At 41.3% G+C, this 20,007-nt stretch overlaps 1 protein-coding gene across 4 annotated transcripts in view; it reads right to left on the bottom strand.

Annotated features, from left to right (window-relative positions):
- Papola (poly(A) polymerase alpha) overlaps positions 1 to 20,007 on the bottom strand; it is a 66,865-nt gene that overhangs the window by 46,517 nt on the left and 341 nt on the right. For all 4 annotated transcript variants that reach the window (XR_261947.2, XM_005390400.2, XM_005390404.2 and 1 more), the window contains exons 2-3: positions 1,785 to 1,958; positions 1,323 to 1,389 (exon numbers count right to left, since the gene is read on the bottom strand). Coding sequence is in view for 3 of the 4 variants with exons in the window: in XM_005390400.2 (XP_005390457.1) it covers positions 1,323 to 1,389; positions 1,785 to 1,958 (241 nt within the window). In the remaining variant the exon portion in view is untranslated. The remainder of the gene's footprint in view (positions 1 to 1,322; positions 1,390 to 1,784; positions 1,959 to 20,007) is intronic.

Below are 20,007 nucleotides of genomic sequence, written 5' to 3'. Positions count from 1 at the left end.
AGCAGCTGAATGAGGTTCTCCCTCAGAATCTACAAAGGGCTGGTACAGTCTCAGCAGCCCAGGTAACTTAATGAGACCATGTCACAGTTAATATTTACAAAATAAAACAAAACAATTTAGGCTTAAAAATAATTTACTCTCCAGGTGTGGTGGTGCATGTCTCTAATCCCAGCACTCGGGAGGCTGAGGCAGGAGGATAGTTGCAAGTTCAAGACAAGCTTAGGTTACAAAGGGAGCTCAAGGCCAGCCTGAACTGCACAGCAAGACCCTGTCTCAAAAAGACAGACAGACAGACACACACACACACACTTCACTTAGCTCAAAACAAAAAAATTCCTTTCCAAATACCTCATTTTCTCAGAAAATCTATTAGTAAGAAGTGTACTCCATAAAAACCACCATTTACAATACTCCAGTTGCTAAAGTTAATCAGTTGTTTGAATTATATGTAAGTTGCTTTAAGATAACAGTGTTGAAGAATTAACATAGTTCCAACATAAAAAAAGGAAACAGTATTGTAAGTTACACTAAACCCAAGTCTTTAACTTTTCTCCTAAATTAACACCCTTTCTCCCTAAATGAGATTTTCTTACACCCCTGGTTCTCCTATCAATTTTTTTGCTACACTTATACAATAAATATGTATTTTCTACAACCCTGGAAAAATTACTATTATTTAGTGTTTTTTAAAAGTGCATCAAATGAATTTTATGAATGGCTTAAAATGCATTTTCTGGCCAGGTGTGGTAACATACACCTTTAATTCTAGCACTCAGAAGGCTGAGGCAGGTAGATTGCTGCAAGTTCCAGGCCAGCCTGAACTTTGTATTGAGAACCTGTCTCAAAAAGAAAAAGCATTTCCTTTACCAAAATCTAGCAATTCAGTAATTCAGAGAAAGCTGTTACAAAAAACTAAAAACAGTAATAATAGTTTGATTATCCAATATCAAGAAAACTACTGTAGGACTTCTTAAAAGATAAGAACCCAAAATACAGTAAACACTTGTTGGGGGGTTGAAATCTAGGACCTCAAGCATGCTAAGAATCCTTCCTTTTCAGGAAAACACCTCCTGCTTCTCTAAGGAATATGAATAGCTTAGTTACTGAGTTCAGCTTTGAAATGCTGCGATCAAAGAGTACTTAAAATTGCTAAGCTCAGCTGATTTTTTACTTTCAAAGTAACTAGAAACAAAATATAAATTGATATCAAGTCTAAAAAGAATGCCACATTAAAGACTTTAAATCACCAGGTGATATAAGACAATTACTGTGTTCCATTACTATATAAAACAAATTACTCTGTATACAAAACGTCACCTTACCTTGCTTTCACTGATTTCTCGTATCCACTCTTTCACCAGGTTATTTAATTTTCCCAAAATTAAAATCCTGTTGGTAAAGTAATTGTCAAGTATCAAGTTGTTTTTCCGCATTACTACTGGTTATACAAAACAGTCTTAAATAGGTATTTTCCTGAATTTTACATTTAAGTAATGAGCAATGTGCAGAAGTTAGTTACATACAAGCAATGTTTCACTGGGTAAGGCATTGTCCTTTCTCCTGACTATTCTGCACTATAATTACCAAAACAACCAAATATCACAATTAAGGGAACAGAACTCTAGAAAATATTAACGTTATTTTTCCTAAGTAGCACTCTTGTCCAAAACAGACATAGACTGGGAGAACAATGCTGATCTTCTGAGTACACAATGCCCCAAAATTAATTTCAATACTAATAAAATAATATAAATTAAACTACAGACACACGGAGCCCTATTCACCTGCGCTGCAGTTCTTCTTCCTCTTCAAAAACCCCGAAGGGCTTCAAAGTCTCGATGAGTTTCTGTGTCAGCACCCAGTCGGTCTCCTTGGGGGCTGCTAAGCTGATAGGCGAGGTGATGCCATAGTGCTTCTGTGGCGGCTGCGTCTGTTGTGATCCCTGTGTTGTAACTGGACTAAAAATGGAATTGATTAAATTAGTGCAAATCTTCTACAATTTACAAATCAGCATGACTAGAAAAACTACATCAGCAGAATACATTTCCAAACACTTCATTCCATGCTATATCACCAAAATTTTTAATTTCAAAAAAGTCTTTCTAAAAAAAAGATAACCAAAAGCAGGTGACCAGAAAGAAATTATTTCTCCTCCTCCCTCAAGGACTGTAACTTTGCCACCATCTAAATGTCTCACTAAGCTGTAAGAATATGAAGCAAATACACTACTAGAGAAAACACAACCCTAAAAACTTTGGGGAAATGTTTCCTATTCAAAGAGTGACAAGTCTCTCAAATTGTTATCTCTAAAGCACTGATAAACACACTTCAAAAAACACTCCTTCTGCCAACTGCAGAGGTATCTATCATTTTTGCTAACTTTCCATCCACCAGACCTCGTCACCTGCCCATACCTAGATAAAAGGCAACCTACAAAATCAATTTTATAGAGTTTGCACGTTCAGCAAGTTAGAACTGTGCCAATGAAAACACAGACACCGATGACCAGTTAGCTGCCCCCACCCTTTCGTGCCGTGACCACTAGCTCCACTGGATTAGGAAATGCCTGGGGGACTGGGAGCATACACCGGGTGGATCTGAGCGGGTCACGAAGAGTGGTCTGGGCGCTCCATGTGTCTCCAAGCCTGTTCCTCCTCACTGCTCTGCCCCTGTTCTGCTCCTCAACTGCCACAAACTCAGCAGTGGGGCTCTGCCAGGCCTTTCGATCATGATGTTCCTGCCTCAAAGCCAGCTGACTACAGATGAATCCTCTCATAAAAATAAAAGAAAAATAAACCAAAAATAACTATTTTACCAACGTAAGAAATTATTCAAATGGAACTTATTATGTGACTCAATGAATAAAGCTCACAAATAAAACACAGGGCTGGGGTATTAATTCAGTGTTAAGAGTGCATGCCCAGAGTTCACTCTCTAGCACGATTAAAAAAAAAAAACAACAACAACAAAAGAAGCCAGGCCTGGTGGCACAGGCCTATAATCCTAGCACTTGGGAGGCTAAGGCAGGAGGATCACAAGGCCAGCCTGGACTAAGTAGCCAGAACAAGCACAAAAACCACGTAAAGCAAGAGACCGTGTGTGAAATTTTAAATGAGATGTGGCGGCACGTATCTGTAATCCCAGAGCTCCAGTGACTGAGGCAAGAGGATTGCCAGCCTCAGCTACATAGTGAGTTCAAAGCCAGTTGGAACTACCCTGCCTCAAAAACCAAAAAAAGGCGGAGTGGGAGCAAACAAATAGCATGGGAGGACAGAACTATGTGTACACTAAATTTGTCACTCTTTGGAAACAGATTTACTCAACAAATCTAAGACTGCCACGTAGTGATTCCCACCACACATTACTATACATGTCCCCTGCGCTCTGCTCTACACTGAATAGTGCCTTGCCTTTTGTCTTCCAACAGCAACACAGACTGAAGAAGGTCAGAAAGCCCATATGTGCCATTCTAAGGAGCTACTGCTGGGCACTGCCATCTTCTGGCTACTATTTCCCAGTCTGAATATACTATGCAGACTACAGTAACTTTTACCGGATAAATATAAACATGACATTACTTCCCATAGTAATTAATTCTTAGCAGATCACCTTCTCCTACTCTTAATCTAAACTGTACAGCTAGCAAGTAATGTTGGTAGACAACCACCTGTTATCCCAACAGTAGGCAGGCCGAGGCAGGACTTCCTCATACCTGCTGAGGTAGGAGGATCTCAATTTGGGGCCAGCCTGGGCCACGTAGTAAGACCCTGTCTCAAAAACAATGCAAAACAAACAAAAAAAAATTGTATAGGTATGAAAGACTATGATGTTAACTCACAAAACTGGTATCTTCACAAACTGGGCATTTTTAAGACTACATAAAAATATTTTATTTTCCAAACTTGCACAGAATCCACTATGATTAAAATACACATTTAGTATAACTAAATGCATCATGTCTTGGTCACTACTATATTTTCATTAATTAACAAATGGCTAACATCATGGTTCTTCAAAACTGATACCAAGCCAGGTGTGGTACAACACACTTGCAATCCCAGCACTCAGGACACTGAGGCAGGAGGATCACAGCGAGTTCAAGGCCAGCTTGGGCTACCCAGTGAGTTCAAGGCTGATCTGAGCTACATGGTGAGTCCGTGTCTCAAAAAAACCAACATCAAAAAAGTAGCCCTCAAAACCCCGTAACAATATGAGAACCCTCCCTCACACTATATACAAATAGATTTCAGTCAAAGTATTTCATTATTTCTTTTCTTTTGAGACAGGGTCTTGATACATAGTTTAAGCTATCTTTGAACTCATTATGTAGCACAGACTCCCCTCAAATTTGCAGTCATCCTCCTGCCTCAGCCTCCTGAGTGCTGGGATAACAATAGGCACGTGCCATCACGCCCAGCTTCGTTACTTATTTTCTGAAGGAACTCTTATTTTACCAAGCTTCATTGGAACACAATATGCCAACAGACTGAATATAGTATCATATACAACTTGATAAGTTTGGACATATGCACACACTTGAATGTTTCTATCACCCCAATCAACACTGACACAGCCACTGACAAGTTCCCTTGCATCCTTTTGTTTTGAGACAGACAGACAAGTTTCCTTGCATCCTTTTGTTTTGCTATGTAGTTCAGGCTGGTCTTGAACTCACTATGTAGCCAAAGCTGACCTCAAACTCACAGCAATCCTCCTGCTTCAGCCTCCCGAATGCTGGGATTACAGGCATGCCTGGCAAGCAATCAGTTTTCTAGTGTTGAAATCACATGTTTGTAGCTTCAAGCAAAATAAACCTCTATTTTTGTTCTGTGCAAGTTATACTTTCCTTTAAATTCTTCTGACTGGGTGTGGTGGTGCACACCTGTAATACCAGCACTTAATAGGTTGAGGCAGGAAAATCACTGTGAGTTCAAGGCCAGCCTGGGGTACATAAGCCAGAGCAACGTCAGCCTGCACTACACAAGCAAGACCCTATCTCAAAAATAAAACCAAACCCTCCATTCTGAAGGGGTTCTCACCAGTTCAGTGTGGCTCATGAACAAAATATGATTACCCACTCCCTGGAGTTAAGATCCCTCCTATCTTCCCTATTTCTTTCCCAAACTCTCAAATTTTTCACTGTCACATAAATCAGTGCTTAGCTCTTATGCATTTCAACTATCTTATCACACTACCAAGACATAGGCTCAGATTTATAAAATCACACAAAGCTGTTTATCCTAATGCCTACAATGTTTTGTGGGTTTTTTTTCTTTGCATTATTTTGTTGATAGTATCTTACTCTATTGTCTAGCAGGCTTGAACTTAGTATGTAGCCTTGGCTGACCTCAAAACTCACAAGTTTCCTGCCTCAACCTCCAGAGTGCTGGGATTAGGTGTGCACTACCTCACTGGGCTACACATTAACATTTTGATGGGGAAATAAATCATGTAAGTTGGGACATTTTATTTATTCAAAATGTAGCCACACTATCCAGCCTTGGAATTATAAACTAAGAGGAAACCCAAATTTATTCCATTTAATTCAAGAAAACACATATATAAAATGTGTTATATATATATATATGTGTGTGTATACAGAATACATAATTTAAGAAACAACATGCATAAAATAAAAATAAATCACAACTGATTAAGAAGAAATAAATATATCTTCATATGTTCATGATGGGGTTGTAATTCATATGCCTCACAGCCAGGTGGCTCTGATTCAAATTTAATCACTCCCCTCACACCTGAACCACAGGTGGCACACACATGACTGTCCCATCGAGTGGGTTGTATCACTTCCCGGGAGGGGGGGGGTCTTTGATTACAATAATGCAAAGAAAAGCATTGATTTAGCAGGCCAGATGTCACTGCATTACAGTTCCTTAAGGAAAACATTAAAATAGTATGAAAAATGATAATACAGCTAATTTGTGGTACAGCAGTTGTAAATGTGTATTATATACCCAAGTAATGGGGTACGTATAAGATTTCCACGGTAAAATTTAGAGAATTAATTTCTGAATTATTCATGAATACGAATTTTAATTTAATGAAATAAAATTTTTGGTTATAACAATTTTTAGGGGCTGGGGATTTAGCTCAGCAGCACAGCGCCTGCCTGGCAAGTGCAAGGTCGTGAATTTGATTCCCAGTACCGGAAAAAAACAAAAAACAAAACAAAACAAAAAAACAATTTTTAATTGGTATGAATAGTACTGATTGTTTCTATTTGGGCAGTAATTATTCAAATTCAAGAAATTTGGCCTATTTATGCTTTTTATTAATTTTACCAATAAAAAGACTGATAAAAGTGGCTACATCCATTTGTACCACCAGGGGCATAAGCTGCCTAATCAGACAGTCATGTACCATCCATCAGCAGTTCAAGGAGCCAGGAATGTGTTAACCTGTATTTTGTGCCTCCAATAAAAATGGTGACCAGATGCTCTGAGTGTCCAGTATGTCCCAAGCAGAACATCAACCATTACTGTATTTTAAATAAAGGAAGTCAAATATTCCATTTTTTTTAGTTAAGTTTTTTGTGGGGTTGACACAGTCTCATATAGTTCAGGCTGGCCTTGAACTCACTATGTAGCCCAGGCTAGCCTCCAGCTTGTGGCATCCTCCTGCCTCAGGCATGCACACCCACGCCCAATTTATTCTACCCTAAACAGTGAAGTTCCAGTAATCCCAGCACTCCAGTGAACTGAGGTAGAGGGTTGCCGTGAGGCCAGCCTGGACTACACAGTGAGTTAAAGACCAGCCTGACCTACAAAGTGAGACCCTGTCTCAAAAAAAAAGGCCGGGGGCAGTAAGCTGCAGCATGACTTCTTAAAATGTCTTACCTACATTCACTATCAAGAGCATGTGTGGGCCAGGGATATAGCTCAGCGGCATAAGCGGTTGCCTGGCAAGCCTGAGGTCATGAGTTCAATTCACAGTACCGAAAAAAAAGAATTAAAAAAAAAAAAAGAGCATGTGTGAGGGCTGGGGATATAGCTCAGCAGCACAACGCCTGCCTTCCAAGTGCAAGTTCCTGAGTTCCATCCCCGGTACCAAAAAACAACAAAAAGAGCACGTGTGAGAGTTGGGCATGGTCGCACACACCTGTAACCCCAGCAGGCTAAGAGGCTGAGAGAAAAAGATTACAAGTTTCAGTACAGCTGGGACAACATAACAACCTGGTGAGACCCTTCTCAAAAAATAGGCTGAGGATGTAGCTCAGTGCAGAGGCCCTAGGTTCAATCCCCAGTAGCAATAAATGAATACATGAATGAGTGGAGGGAGAAGGAAACACAGGGGAAGAAGCTCAGCAGTGGGCAGCTACCTAGCATGCACAAGACCATGAATCCAATCCCCACTACCACAAGGTAAATAAAACCTCACAAACAGGGACGGAATTGTACAGAGGTCAGCGGTGGGGTGTTTGTGTAGCTGCTCAAGGGCACTAGCACAAAACCAGCCAACCAACCAAACAAGAATACACATGTGCTTTTCCTAAGCATCTGGTTTGTCTTCATCTCATGAATGTGATTTGCGCTTATCTCTAGGATACTGCTTGAATAAAGAATAAAACTAATGGCCATCCAGCCAGTTCTCTCTATTGATATATCCACAAGAACTAATTTTATTACTCTTAATTTCTTGCTATTTTATATCTCTATCCTTATTCTTTTTTTTTTTTTTTTTTTTTTTGGTTTTTCTCCGGTAGTGGGAACCAAACTCACGACCTTGCGCTTGCCAGGCAGGCGCTTTTGCTGCTGAGCTAAATCCCCAGCCCCCTTATTCTTTTTTTGTACCTAGTCTGATGAGAATATTCTGCTGTTTTTAATTTATCTTTTTCCCTGCAGATAGGGTCTTGCTATTTAGCCCAGGCTGGCCTCAAATTCACAATCCTCCTGCTTCAGCCTACCAAGTGTTGGGATTACAGCTTAGTGAGTTCAAGGTGTGCGCCACTACGCCCAGCTGTTTTTAATATATGACTAAGGCACTCTTAAACACCTTAATCCCTTCTGGGTCAGAATAAGATACCAATATAACTACACATATAAATCCTGTTCCCTCTCAAAAATCTCAAGATAGCCAAAGAGACAGATAGACACACATACAACACATGTCCTTTTTTCAGATTCAGAGCAAGAAACCAAGTGTATTTTCATAACCCTTTTCTCCTAAAAATATGTGAAATATTTTCATCAAAGGCATGTTTATGTGGCATAAGTGCCTGGCAAGCGCAAGGTCCTCAGTTCAATTCTTGGTACCAGAAAAAAAAAAAGCCATGTTTACATAGCACTAAATCCATCTTTGGAAACAACATTTCTAAACGCATGCTTGTCTTCTTTCTGGCCATGGTGGTCCATATCCACACTACACCAACCTTATTTTGCTAAAACATAGCTTCCTAAAAGCTGTAACTTCTAGTAATGGTATTCAAGTCTTTCCTTACCAAGACTTATCTCAAAGGCAAGGAAAGACAAAGCAGGGTGGTGGTCCATGCCTGTAATCCCAGCTCTGGGAGACTAACGCAGGATTACAAATTGGAGCCCTGTCTGAGCAATTTAGCAAGACCTTGTCTCAGAACAGTAAAAAAGCATTTCATGATGTAGCTCAGCTCTCCAGGCATCCAGCCCAAATACCAACAAATAAATAAAAAGGGCAGTAAAATTTCTAAAGAAATCATCAGATTTTGTAGGGCCTGGTAGCACATGCAATTCTAGCACTTGGGAGACTGAAGCAGGAGGATCATCACGAGTTTGAGGCTGGCCTGAGCTGTGCAGTTTACACAGTTCAAGGCCAACCTGAACTGCACAGGGAGACCTTGTTTCAAAAAAACACAGATTTTTTTAACACATATATCAACTTTATGTTTAGCAATCTATCTTACAAAAATACAATACTGGGATATGCCAGGTGTGGTGGCACATGCCTATAATCCCAGAGATTGAGGCAGAAGGATTTTAAATTCAGGCCAGCCTGGGCTACATAGGAGAGTTTAAGGCTGGTCTGTACTACTTAGGTAGAGTCCATGAGACCCTATCTCAGAAGACATACAAAAAAAGCTGTGTGTGGTGGCACACGTCTATAATTCTAGCACTCTGGCAGGCTAAGGCAGAAAGATCCCAACTTTGAGCCAGCCTAGGTAATTTTGAAGAGATCCTATCTCAAAAATAATTAAGTATGGTCTGGAGATGTAGCTCAGAGCAAAGGCCCTAGGTTTGGACCCTAGTTAACTATTAACTAAAACAAACAAAAACACCCTAGGATAAAAGACTCCCAATTAAAACAAGACTTGAGGACCAGGGTTATAGCTCAGTGGCACAAGCACCTGCCTGGCAAGTACAAGGTTCCGAGTTTGAATCCCGGTACCCTGCCTCCAAAAAAGAAAAACTTGAAGTTGGAAGACTAGTCTCTTTAATCCATAACATACAACTTTTAAAACATAAAATACTACAGGGAACTAGGCATGGTGCCTCACACCAATAACCCCACCACGTGGAAGGCTGAGGCAGGAGGATCACCATGAGTTCAAGGCTAGGCTGAACGAAGTAAGTGAGACTCTATTTTAAACAAAAAAACATGTAAAAATCCAAATTTTCAGCCTACTCCTGGGGTAAGGGTGAGGGGATGGGGAGGACAAACTATAGGACCCGATTCCTATACAATAAGCTTGAAATAAACAACATGTATTCCAGGGCAGTTGTGAAAGCTGGGGCATGTCTAGCTTCCACTCTATTCACCAGTAAATTCTCTCCTGACCCCACAGTTTTGGAGTCTGACCCCTGTCATAGGAATAACACAAAAAGGTATTCCAGGCTGGTCGCAGGAGTTCACATGCAATACAGTGAAACAAACTGGAAACCACATAAATACCCATCAATATAAGACTAATCATGCTTATAAAGTAATACTACACCATATAAAAAATAAGCTAGTTAGTACACGTAGTAGTCACGAAAAAATGTCCAGGACATGTCAGTATAAAAAACCTAGAGTATAATTATGATTACAGTTGGCATTTACTGAATTTCAACATACACCAACGTGATATGTCAAACAGTGCATTATTCCCAATTACTACAACTCCACTATTAAAATGTTTCCATTTTACAGATGAAGAAATAGAGAAAAGCATGCCTTTTCTATTTCTGGGCATCTGACTCCAGAACCTGCAATCACACGCACTATACCAAAATGTCACTGTACGTCTTTCAAATATCTAGCCTTTTTTTTTCTTTCTCGCCACATAGTTGATGTTGGCCTTGAACTCTACTGTACCCCAGCCTTCCATGTGCTGGAATTACAGGCACGCATCACCATGCCCAGCAAGCCATCTAGTTTCTTAAAAAGCTATCTGCATAAAGACACCACCCAGAACAGAGAGGGGTGTGAACTTCACATTACATAAACTTTTAAGAAATTGTTTCGTTTTGAGGGTCTGTCTATGTACCTCAGGATGGCCCAGCCCCCAAGATCCCTCTACCTCAGCCTGGGACTACAGGTGTCAGTCACCATCATGCTCAGCTCTAATTTGTTAAACTATTTTTAAAGGTAAATATTAATCATCACACAAAAGTTAAAATCATGTCATCATATTATGCACCATTAAATTCAAATGAAGTTAGCAAATAGGCTAAAATCACCTCCTAAAATCATTCTCTGGCAGCCAGGGGCAACGAAGTCTCTATTTAAAACCCAGGGGCCTGAGGATATGGCTCAACTGTAGAGGCCTAGCATACATGAGGCCTTGGGATGCTCTCCAGCACCATAAAAAATGGGAGAAAAAGCCAAAAAAACAAAAAAGAAAACCTCAGGTTAGGTTGATAAAAACACTATTTTACGAGCTGGGCAAGCCGTTGTGGTAGAGCCTGTAATCCCAGCACTCTGGAGGCTGAGGCAGGAGGATCACTGTGAGTTCAAAACCAGCCTGGGCTACAAAATAAGCTCAAGGCCAGCCTGAACTGCATAGTGAGATCCTGCCTCAAAAAGACAAAGAAAAAAAAAAAAAAGAGCTGGGCATAGTGGTGCAGGGCTGTACTCTGAACTACACAGGCCAGTCTGAACTACAAGAGGAACAAGAAAGGGTGCATGGGGGAGAGGCAGGGAAGGAAGAGGGTAAGGAAACAGCACTATTGCAAAGAAGTGAAATAAACCAAGAATTTTAATGGAATTTTTCAGTGTAGCATTCTGTGATTAGAAACAGTGAAAACACGCCAAGCCTGGTGGCACAAGCCTGTAAGCCCACCAGAGGGAGGCTCAGGCAGGAGAAGTACAAAGTAAGACACCTGGGCAACTTAGATCTTTAAAAAAAAACAAAGGGTTGCAGCTCAGTGGTAGAGCACCTCTAGGTTTGATACCCAGACGCATTTTAGAAAAAAGAAACAGTAAACACAGCTAGGCATCTTGGTACACACCTGTCATCCCAGCCACCCAGGTAGATGAGGGAGGTTCTAGGCCAGTGTGGGAAATTTAGGAAGATACCAGAGAAGGAAAGAAAATGAGGAAAGGGAAGGAAGCAGTGCGGAGGAGAAGAAAGGCGGGAAGGAACGAATTCATTAATTCCTGCCTGGCATGAGCCCAGCACTCCTGTGAGGCTGTTCCAGCCCACCCTGGTAGGTAATTTAATGGCTTAGAGAGATTCTGTGTTTAAAAGGGGGGCAGGTTCTCAGGACCTAATTTAGGGCAAAGGCTGAGTTCTATCTCCAGTACCGGAAGAAGTCCAGCGCTCGGCATAGTGCACACCTGCAGTCCAGTTCTTTGGGAAGTGGAGGTGGGAGGGTTACTTGAACATAGTAGGACCTCATTTTAAGAAGGAAAGGGGAATAGGAAAAGGGGAAGAGAAAGAAAGAAACAGTAAATCCAAAGCAAATCTTGTTTTATTTACTGCTCCAAGGACACTGCTCATCCACCCAATTTTCCTAAAAGCACCTTTTGACCTACTTGTCAAAAAGTATAGTATTCATTTGGCTAAATATGTATGAAAGACAATGCTAACATCAGAAATGCATGTAAGATGTTTAAGACAGTCTGTTCTCTATGACAATCTCAAATTTAGTCTGGAATTTGGGTCCTTAAACCTTAAGTACAAAGCAAAAGCTTGAAAAAAATAAATGGAATCATAATTATGCATAGGGGAAGAAGCAGGTGCCCAACACACAAAGGACAACACACTTCTGTGGTGTTTGTTCCGAACAGTTAGTACTTGCAGATACTTTGCACCCCAATTTATACAAAAGCTGACTATGAATCTCTGCCTCTTCACACTGGGCATATATAACAAGTTGTGGCTCATACAATTTCAACAGGATCAACTGCCTAAAATCTAATAACTAGCATCCCTTAGAAAATACATTTCCATAAGGTTAGAATTGAAAGCTCGACTTTGGAAGTGACTGGGAAATTTAAAGTAACATTTAAAAATTACAGCTGAGCGTGGTGGCGCATGCCTGTAATCCCGCAACTCAGGAGACTGAGGCAGGAAGATCTTTGTGAGTTCAAATCCAGCCTGGGCTACAAAGTGAGCTCAAAGCCAGCCTGAACTGCATAGCGAGACCCTGTCTCAAAAAGACAATCGAATCAATCAACTGATCAATCAATCCAAGTATATCTGCTAACCTTGAACATATCATGCCCATTCAGATTAAGCAGAAAGAAGGACTATGACAGAAAAGGGACAACAGATTGTGCTGGAGTATCTCAATATGCACTAAATATTAAATCTTAGCAGAAATACAATGTAGTCTTTCAGAAGGAGTTTAGCATATGATAGTAGCTCAGAGGCAAGCATATAACCAAGGTAATTTATTTGCTCATTAAGAAACTATTCTAAGAATGGCTAACTGACTGACCACTGCATATTGAGTGTTAGGTGGTAATAAGTACATTCAGAACATGGCTATATTTCTTAAAAATGTATTCCAGGGGAACCACCCAGCCCACACTAGTAAGCAGCAGCAGAGGCTCAACACAGATGATGTAACAGTTTATGCTCAAGGGGAATAAAGTATGACGAAGCACAAATTTTAACTGTGAACTCAAGACTGTTTGTAGAAGGGAAAGGCTGCCTGTATTCAACTACTGCAAAGACCAAGTTAATTTGCTTCCTTTCCTAGGAGCATCTAGAACTGTGCCTTTGCCTTCTCTCTCCTGACTGGCTGAAAGAATGAAAAAAAAAAATCCAAATTGCAACACTCCTCCATCGACTTGTCAAGTACCACTTAAATAATTCAGGAAATATAGAGAACTTCAAAAAAGTCTCAAAATACAGTAGTACATACTTTAGGAAATGGATCCCCCACTGGGACAGAACCCAGGGCCTTTGCACTGAGCTGCGTCCAGCTTTGCACCGTCCAGCCCCTTTTTCGTACTTTTTTTTTTTTTTTTTTAAAAGAAAGGGTCTTGCTATGTAGTTTCAGCTGGCCTTGAACTCACTCTGTACTACTGGCTGGCCTTGAATTTTCAGCAGTCCTCCTGCCTCAGCCTGAGATTACAGGCATGCACCACCATGCCCAGCTTTCTATTTTGAGACAGAGTCTAAATTGCTAAACTGCCCAGCATCCCAGAATGCTGGGATTAAGAGCATGTACCACCACACCCAGCTCTAAGAAATGTAATATACATGTTTCTGGTAATGAAAATAACTACAATACTTATTAGGGGAATGTTTGTTAGGGATCAAACCCAGGACCTGACCCACATTAGGCAAGCAAGTTCTCCACCTCCAAGCTACACTCTCAGTCATTTTTGTTTTTAGGGTCTTGCCTATATTACCCAAGCTGACCTTGGAACTGATGATCCCCCTTATGTGGCCTCCTGAGTAGCTAGTGTTGCTAACATGCACCACCATGCTGGGCAACACTCTTCTTAGCCCCAAAACTCACGAAATACAAGAAGTTGGTTTCTACATGAAACACAGACAGAAATAAAAACGTAAAACGCAAGTGACAGAAGAAAAGGTACTTAACAAATCTACATGTTTTTCTTCCCCAAATCCTTGTATTTCCACAAATGAGAATGTTGTAACACATGCTTACAACCTCAAATCTGTAAATGGCTTTAAATATCAACACACAATCACTAAACATACCTACTAAAAGCTAGGTGCTGTGGAACACACCTGTAGTCACAGCTACTCAGAGGGCTGAGGCAGGAGAATCCTTGAGCCCAAGATATCAGAGCCAGGCTGGACATCACAGCAGTACCCTAACTGAGGGGCAGGGGAAGGGGGTGAAGGGAGAGAAGCCAGGAGTCAGTGCAGTGGCTCACACCTGTAACACGAGCTACCAGGGAACTGAGGCAGAAGGACGGCAAATTCAAGGCCACTCAGGCACGCCTTTATCTCCAATTTTTAAGAGGGCTAGGGACATAGTACAGTAGTTGAGTGCATGTATGTGTGATGCCCTCTCCTTAGAGAGGGTGGGGGAGAAAGAGAATATCTAACATTTGGGGTTGTAAGGCATATTGTATGATACCACGTATACTATGAGTACAGTACAGTGTGTTACCAGTAAATAACTGAGATTTAAATGTCCTACACACAAAAAAAACTTCACATTGAGCTAGATTTGGTGGCACGTGCGTGTAATCCCAGCTCTGTAAGAAGCTGAAGAAGAAAGATTACATGTTCAAACCCCGCCTGGACAATTTAGTGCCAGAGGGAGACCCTGTTTCAAAATAAAATACAAAAAGGGTTGGGAATATAGCTCAGGGTAAAGAACCTGGGGCCTCAATACAGAGGACTGAGGAGAGAAAAAAAGAAGAAAGAGCCAAGCATGGTGGTACACATCTATAATCCTAGCACCTGGGAGGCTGAAGCAGAAGGACCACCACAAGTTTGAGGCCACCCTGAGTTGAACAGTCACGTCAAGACCAGCCTGAATAACACAGCAACATCATGTCTCAAAAAACAAAAAATTTCAGCTTGAAAGTGAACTTTTTGCAGGGAGGTGTCAGAAGTCTCACTATGTTACCCAGGCTGATCTTGAACTTGTGGACTCAAGAAATCATCTAGCTTCAGCCACCTAAGTGCTGGAATTATAGGCATACACCAAGGTACCCAAGGAATTAATTCTTCAATCACATATAAACAGATTCTATCTGAACTGATCAACGTGGTTCCCAATAGGGGCCACAGGAGATGGAATAAAGTACTAGAATGAGATGAAACACAGAATCCAGAGCTAGTTTAATCATGATGCACAACACCTGTAAAACCTTGTTCAAGGGGCTACTTGGAATTTCTGCTTAACTAGTTTGAAAGAGAACCAGTATCTCCTGCAATGTTGCTGTACTGTAACCCATAAGCTCAGACTACCCAATTATTTAAAAGCTGCCAGATAAAATACTGAATGTACAGAATAAGACACAAGAAATGAGAAATAGCTGAGAACCTACACGGCCTCATTTTGTCAGAAACTAGTTTTTATGAACTTGCCTAAATGCAAATGAAGGTAAAATTTAAGTGCAATGTTAACTTAAAGCTGACTTAGTTCCCAAGAACAGAATGGTCTAATAAATCAAGCATTTTAAGTTCTCGAGCTGGGGGGTGTTGTCCACAGATCAGGAAATAGAATTAAATAGGCTCATACACTCAATTCCACTATTCTACTATCTCCCCTCTCAAGTTCTGTAAATAAAAAAAAAAAAAAAAAAAAAAAAATCACACATGAACAGTCAGCCAGGTGTGGTGGTGTCAGTACTTTCCAAAGCTGAGGCAGGAGGACTGCAAGTTCAAGCTCAGTCAGGACAACTTAATGACTTAGTGAAACCTTGTCTAAAATTTCTTTTAAAAGGCGGAGGATGTAGCTCAGTGTGAAGGTCCTGAGTTCAACCTCCAGGGGGAAGGGAAGAAAAAAAAGGTATGAACTGAAATCACGCTTAAGATAAAACACGGCATTCCAAAACCATAGCCGACATTTACTAGGCCGCCTGCAATTCACTACAAAACCTCCAAAGCTTAAAATCTGAGAGTCAAATTCTCCAAGCTGTGGAATCAGCCTAGGTGCAATCAATAGATGAATGGATAAAATATGGTATATGTATGCAATGGAGTATTACTCAGAACGAAATTACGTTTGTTTGTTTTTTTTTTTTTTTTGCAGAAAAATGGATGGAACTGGAGATCATCATGTAAGTGAAATAAACCAGGCTCAATAAGACAAGTATCAACCTGGAGTGGTGGCTCATGCCTGCAATCCCAGAACTAGGGGAAGCTAAGGCAGGAGGGTCTTCTAGTTCCAAACTAGCCTGGGCTACTTAATGAGTTCTCAAGACCAGCCTAAACTACACAGCAAGACCCTGTCTCAAAAAAATAAATAAATAAATGAACAAACTGATACTAACAACTCTCATCCCCGTCAAACACCTACAGATCTCACTGTGAGAACTCAGCATTACTCTCAACTAGGAGGTCCCAGCTCCACCTTTTATGACTAACAAAATTCCCTTTCTCTCAACAGCCCTCACAAGAGTTTGGGAGAAAACTACTGGCTCCTCTAAGTCTTATCTCTTCCATGAACACCTGAATATGGCACAAATGCTAGGTCACTGATACTGGTTATTCTCCTTTATGTATTTTTAAATGTGACAGCCAGAATTGAGCTGATGCAAAAAATGATCTGACCAGCACAAAGTAGGGCAGGAATACAATGTAATTTCCACACTTTGTCTTAGTACACTGGTTCTCAAACAAAAGATTATGTGCCATGGGGTATGCCTGGCAAAATCTGGAAATGACAGGTGAGGTGCCCAGTATCTAGTAAACACAGTATAGGGTTACTGTCAGGCCAGGGATACACCTCAAAATATATGGGACAGCCCCCTGAAAGCAATTATCTGGCCTAAATGTCAAATAATATTTATCTAGGTAAGGCACTCTAGGGCAAAGGATATAGCTCAGTAGCACAAGCGCCTGCCTGGCAAGACACTCTACTAATGGATCCTAAGACTATCAAAACTTTTGAAAGTTTCACCACCATGGCTTTTAAAATATAGCAGTTTTAAGGTGGGTGTGGTGGTGCACGCCTGTAATCCCAGCACTGCCTGAATTGCATAGTGAGATCCTGTCTTAAAAAGACCAAAAAAAAAAAAGCATTGCAGTATTTCCTAAATTATATATGTAACTGTATATGAAGTTTAGACAAAATATATAGACACTTCTCCCTGCATGTAGTGGCACACACCTGTAATTGGAAGGCTAAGGCAGGAGGACTGTTGTGAGTTCAAGACCAGCCTGGGCTACAAAGTAAGCTCAAGGCCAGCCTGAACTGCATAGAGAGACCCTCTCCCAAAATCGCAAAAATAAAGAAGAAAAATATATATATATATATATATATATATGTGGAGAGAGAGAGAGATTTGATCACAATGTTTTGCAATCATTTCATCCACTCTCACACAGGATCCATTATCCAATCTCATTCAGCCAAATTTAACACACCACAACTCAAGCTGGAAGTCAAATATAAAATAGCTAGGAAATGGGCTGGGGCTGTAACTCATTGGTAGAACACTTGCCTATCATGTGCAAGGCCCTAGACTCAATCTCTTGGCATGCAAAATATTAAATTAAAAAAAAAGGAAATCACAATTCAACAAGCACATCAAAGGAACAAACTTAATGACAATGTGATATCAGAACATGAAAAACAAAGGAAGCAAGCTCAAGTGTTGTGCAGTGGGTCAAGCCAATGCTTAATATTCTGGAGTCCTGGAGTAGTGTCACATTTTTACCCCAGGAAAAAAAATTACAGAAAAGCAAATTAATGAGGAAGACAACCAGTGTTCTTCAACTGCCTCTGACAGCTCTACTATCTATTTTAAAACAATTATAGTATATTTACGCTTAGAAAGGAGAGACAGAATTACTGAAAAATTGGCTATACAGTTCAAATATCAATAAACATATTTGAAAGGCGGTATCTCTGTGGGAATCTATCTTAACTCTTCCGTTCTATACATGTGAACTAACTCCCAAGGCATCTGAAGCATTTTCTGTATTGAAAGTTTATCTTTTATCTGTTTGCAAGGTCCACTCCCACCTTTTTCTGTATCAGTCCAACTTTAGTACACGTGTTGGAAAATGTAATGGATATTTATACCTTCCTCCCCCAAAAAGTTGGAAAAAAAAAATAGGCGCAAGAACACTTAATTCTATCAAAAAGAGAAATTTTTAATATTATTTCTTCACTAAAGCCTTTTCTTCCTTTTCCTTTGTGGTTTTTCCGTTTTCTATTTTTTTGACACAGGGTCTTACTATATATAGTTCAGGATGGCCAGAACGCCTAGCGATCCTCTTGCATCACTCAGCCTCCCAAGTGCTGGGATTATTGATGTGAGCCACCTCACTTAGCTAACCTTTTCTTTATGATGTACATTTCCTGACGTTTTTAATACTGACATGATTACATGAGATCAGTTTACAAAAACGAAAATAAAAAGTGAGTTAAGTCAGGCATGGTGTCGCAAGCCTATGATCCCAGAACTCAGGAGGCTGAGGCAGGAGGATCATTGGGAGTTCGAGGCCAGCCTGGGCTACATACCAAGACCCTGTCTCAAAAAGCACCCCTCAAAGTGAATGAAGACAATGTCATCACATGACATCACTTTAAACATTCAAATTGAACAGGGATGGGAGAGACTGGGTATTGAACCAGGGTCTCAACGCACCTACGCAAACGATCTCCCCCGACCCAATCCTAAACACGTAGGGTTTACTTGAATTCCTACTGAACTGAAAAACACCACAAAAATCTTTAGACTCATTCTCCTAGAGTTTCTTTCTACCATTCCATGAATGGATAAATCAACCCTGCAGATTTTAAACCTCCCTCCATATGGTAATTAATTAAGCTACGAAATGTTTTCATTACAGAAATAATTAAGTCCCTAAAAATGTCAGGAACCAGTGAGTGAAGCCAGGGCACGAGAAAGGACTGAGTCATGAAATTCACTTTTCATTATATAAAACTTGACATGTTATTAAGGCTCATGTCAAAGTCTCACCTATAGGAAAACAGACGTACAAATGTGTAAATGTCAAATTATTATCGGTCATATTTGCAAGAAACTTTAAAAGGAGAAGCTCTTTACAAGATTACTAAATTAGTTATCTAGGAATCATAAAACTACCTTGGGTTTAATCAAAACTGTCAGTTACACGCTTCCTTTTAGGACTACAATGATTTAAAAAAAACTCGGTGCTTCTCTGGAAAGGGGAACGGTCACACTTCAATCTTCAAACAGGGAAGAAATGCAGTCTCACAGTTTAGGCCTCTACACTGCAGAATTTCAGCAAACTAAAAGCTGTAACCTATTTTCTGATCCTATCACTGAGTTCTCAAACTAACATCTCATTCTTACAGACCAGAGAGAGTAGGAAACTTCTAAAAGCCCTCCTAAGGTAAGGCGAGCGGATGATACCGGCCTGTCGGGCTTAGCAAGCGTGCAGTCCACAAACCAAAACACACTAGAGATGCACGCAGGAGGACGCAGAAAGGACCCCGGGTACCCCACGGAAACCGAACGGAAAGAAGCACCCGACGTGACTCCTTCCCGAGGAGGGAGCCGGGGGGCTGCGGAAGACGGGGCGAGGTGGGACAGAGGGGGAACGCGGAGAAGCTGACCCGGCGCTCGGAACGGGGCTCTTCACTCGTGAAGCCCATTCGGCAAGGGAGGCGGAAGTGGAGCGACTCCCGCGCACGACAGGAGCATCCTGAAAGCCGGCAGGACCGAGACCGCGCGGGGGAGACCGGCTCGGAACCCCGCGCCAGGCCCCGGCGCCCACGAGGAGCCGGGCCCGCTTCCCCGCCGCCGCCGCTGTTTTGCCTCGGGGCACTTGGGCTTTTGTTTTTGCGCTGCCACCAGCGGGAGGGAGCCGGGGACGCCGAGCTCTTCCGGAAGGGCAAGCCCCCGGCCCGACGGCCGCCGACCCGGCCAGGAAAGGGTGAGGGACGCCAGCACCGAGCCAGCGCGCCCTGGAAGGGCCGCGGTCGCGCCCGC

The sequence above is a fragment of the Chinchilla lanigera genome, unplaced genomic scaffold (assembly GCF_000276665.1).
Source record: "Chinchilla lanigera isolate Chin_1 unplaced genomic scaffold, ChiLan1.0 scaffold00037, whole genome shotgun sequence".
Lineage (NCBI taxonomy): Eukaryota > Metazoa > Chordata > Mammalia > Rodentia > Chinchillidae > Chinchilla > Chinchilla lanigera.
Note: the sequence above shows the minus strand (reverse complement) of the source record. Positions and strands in the feature narration are given on the sequence as shown.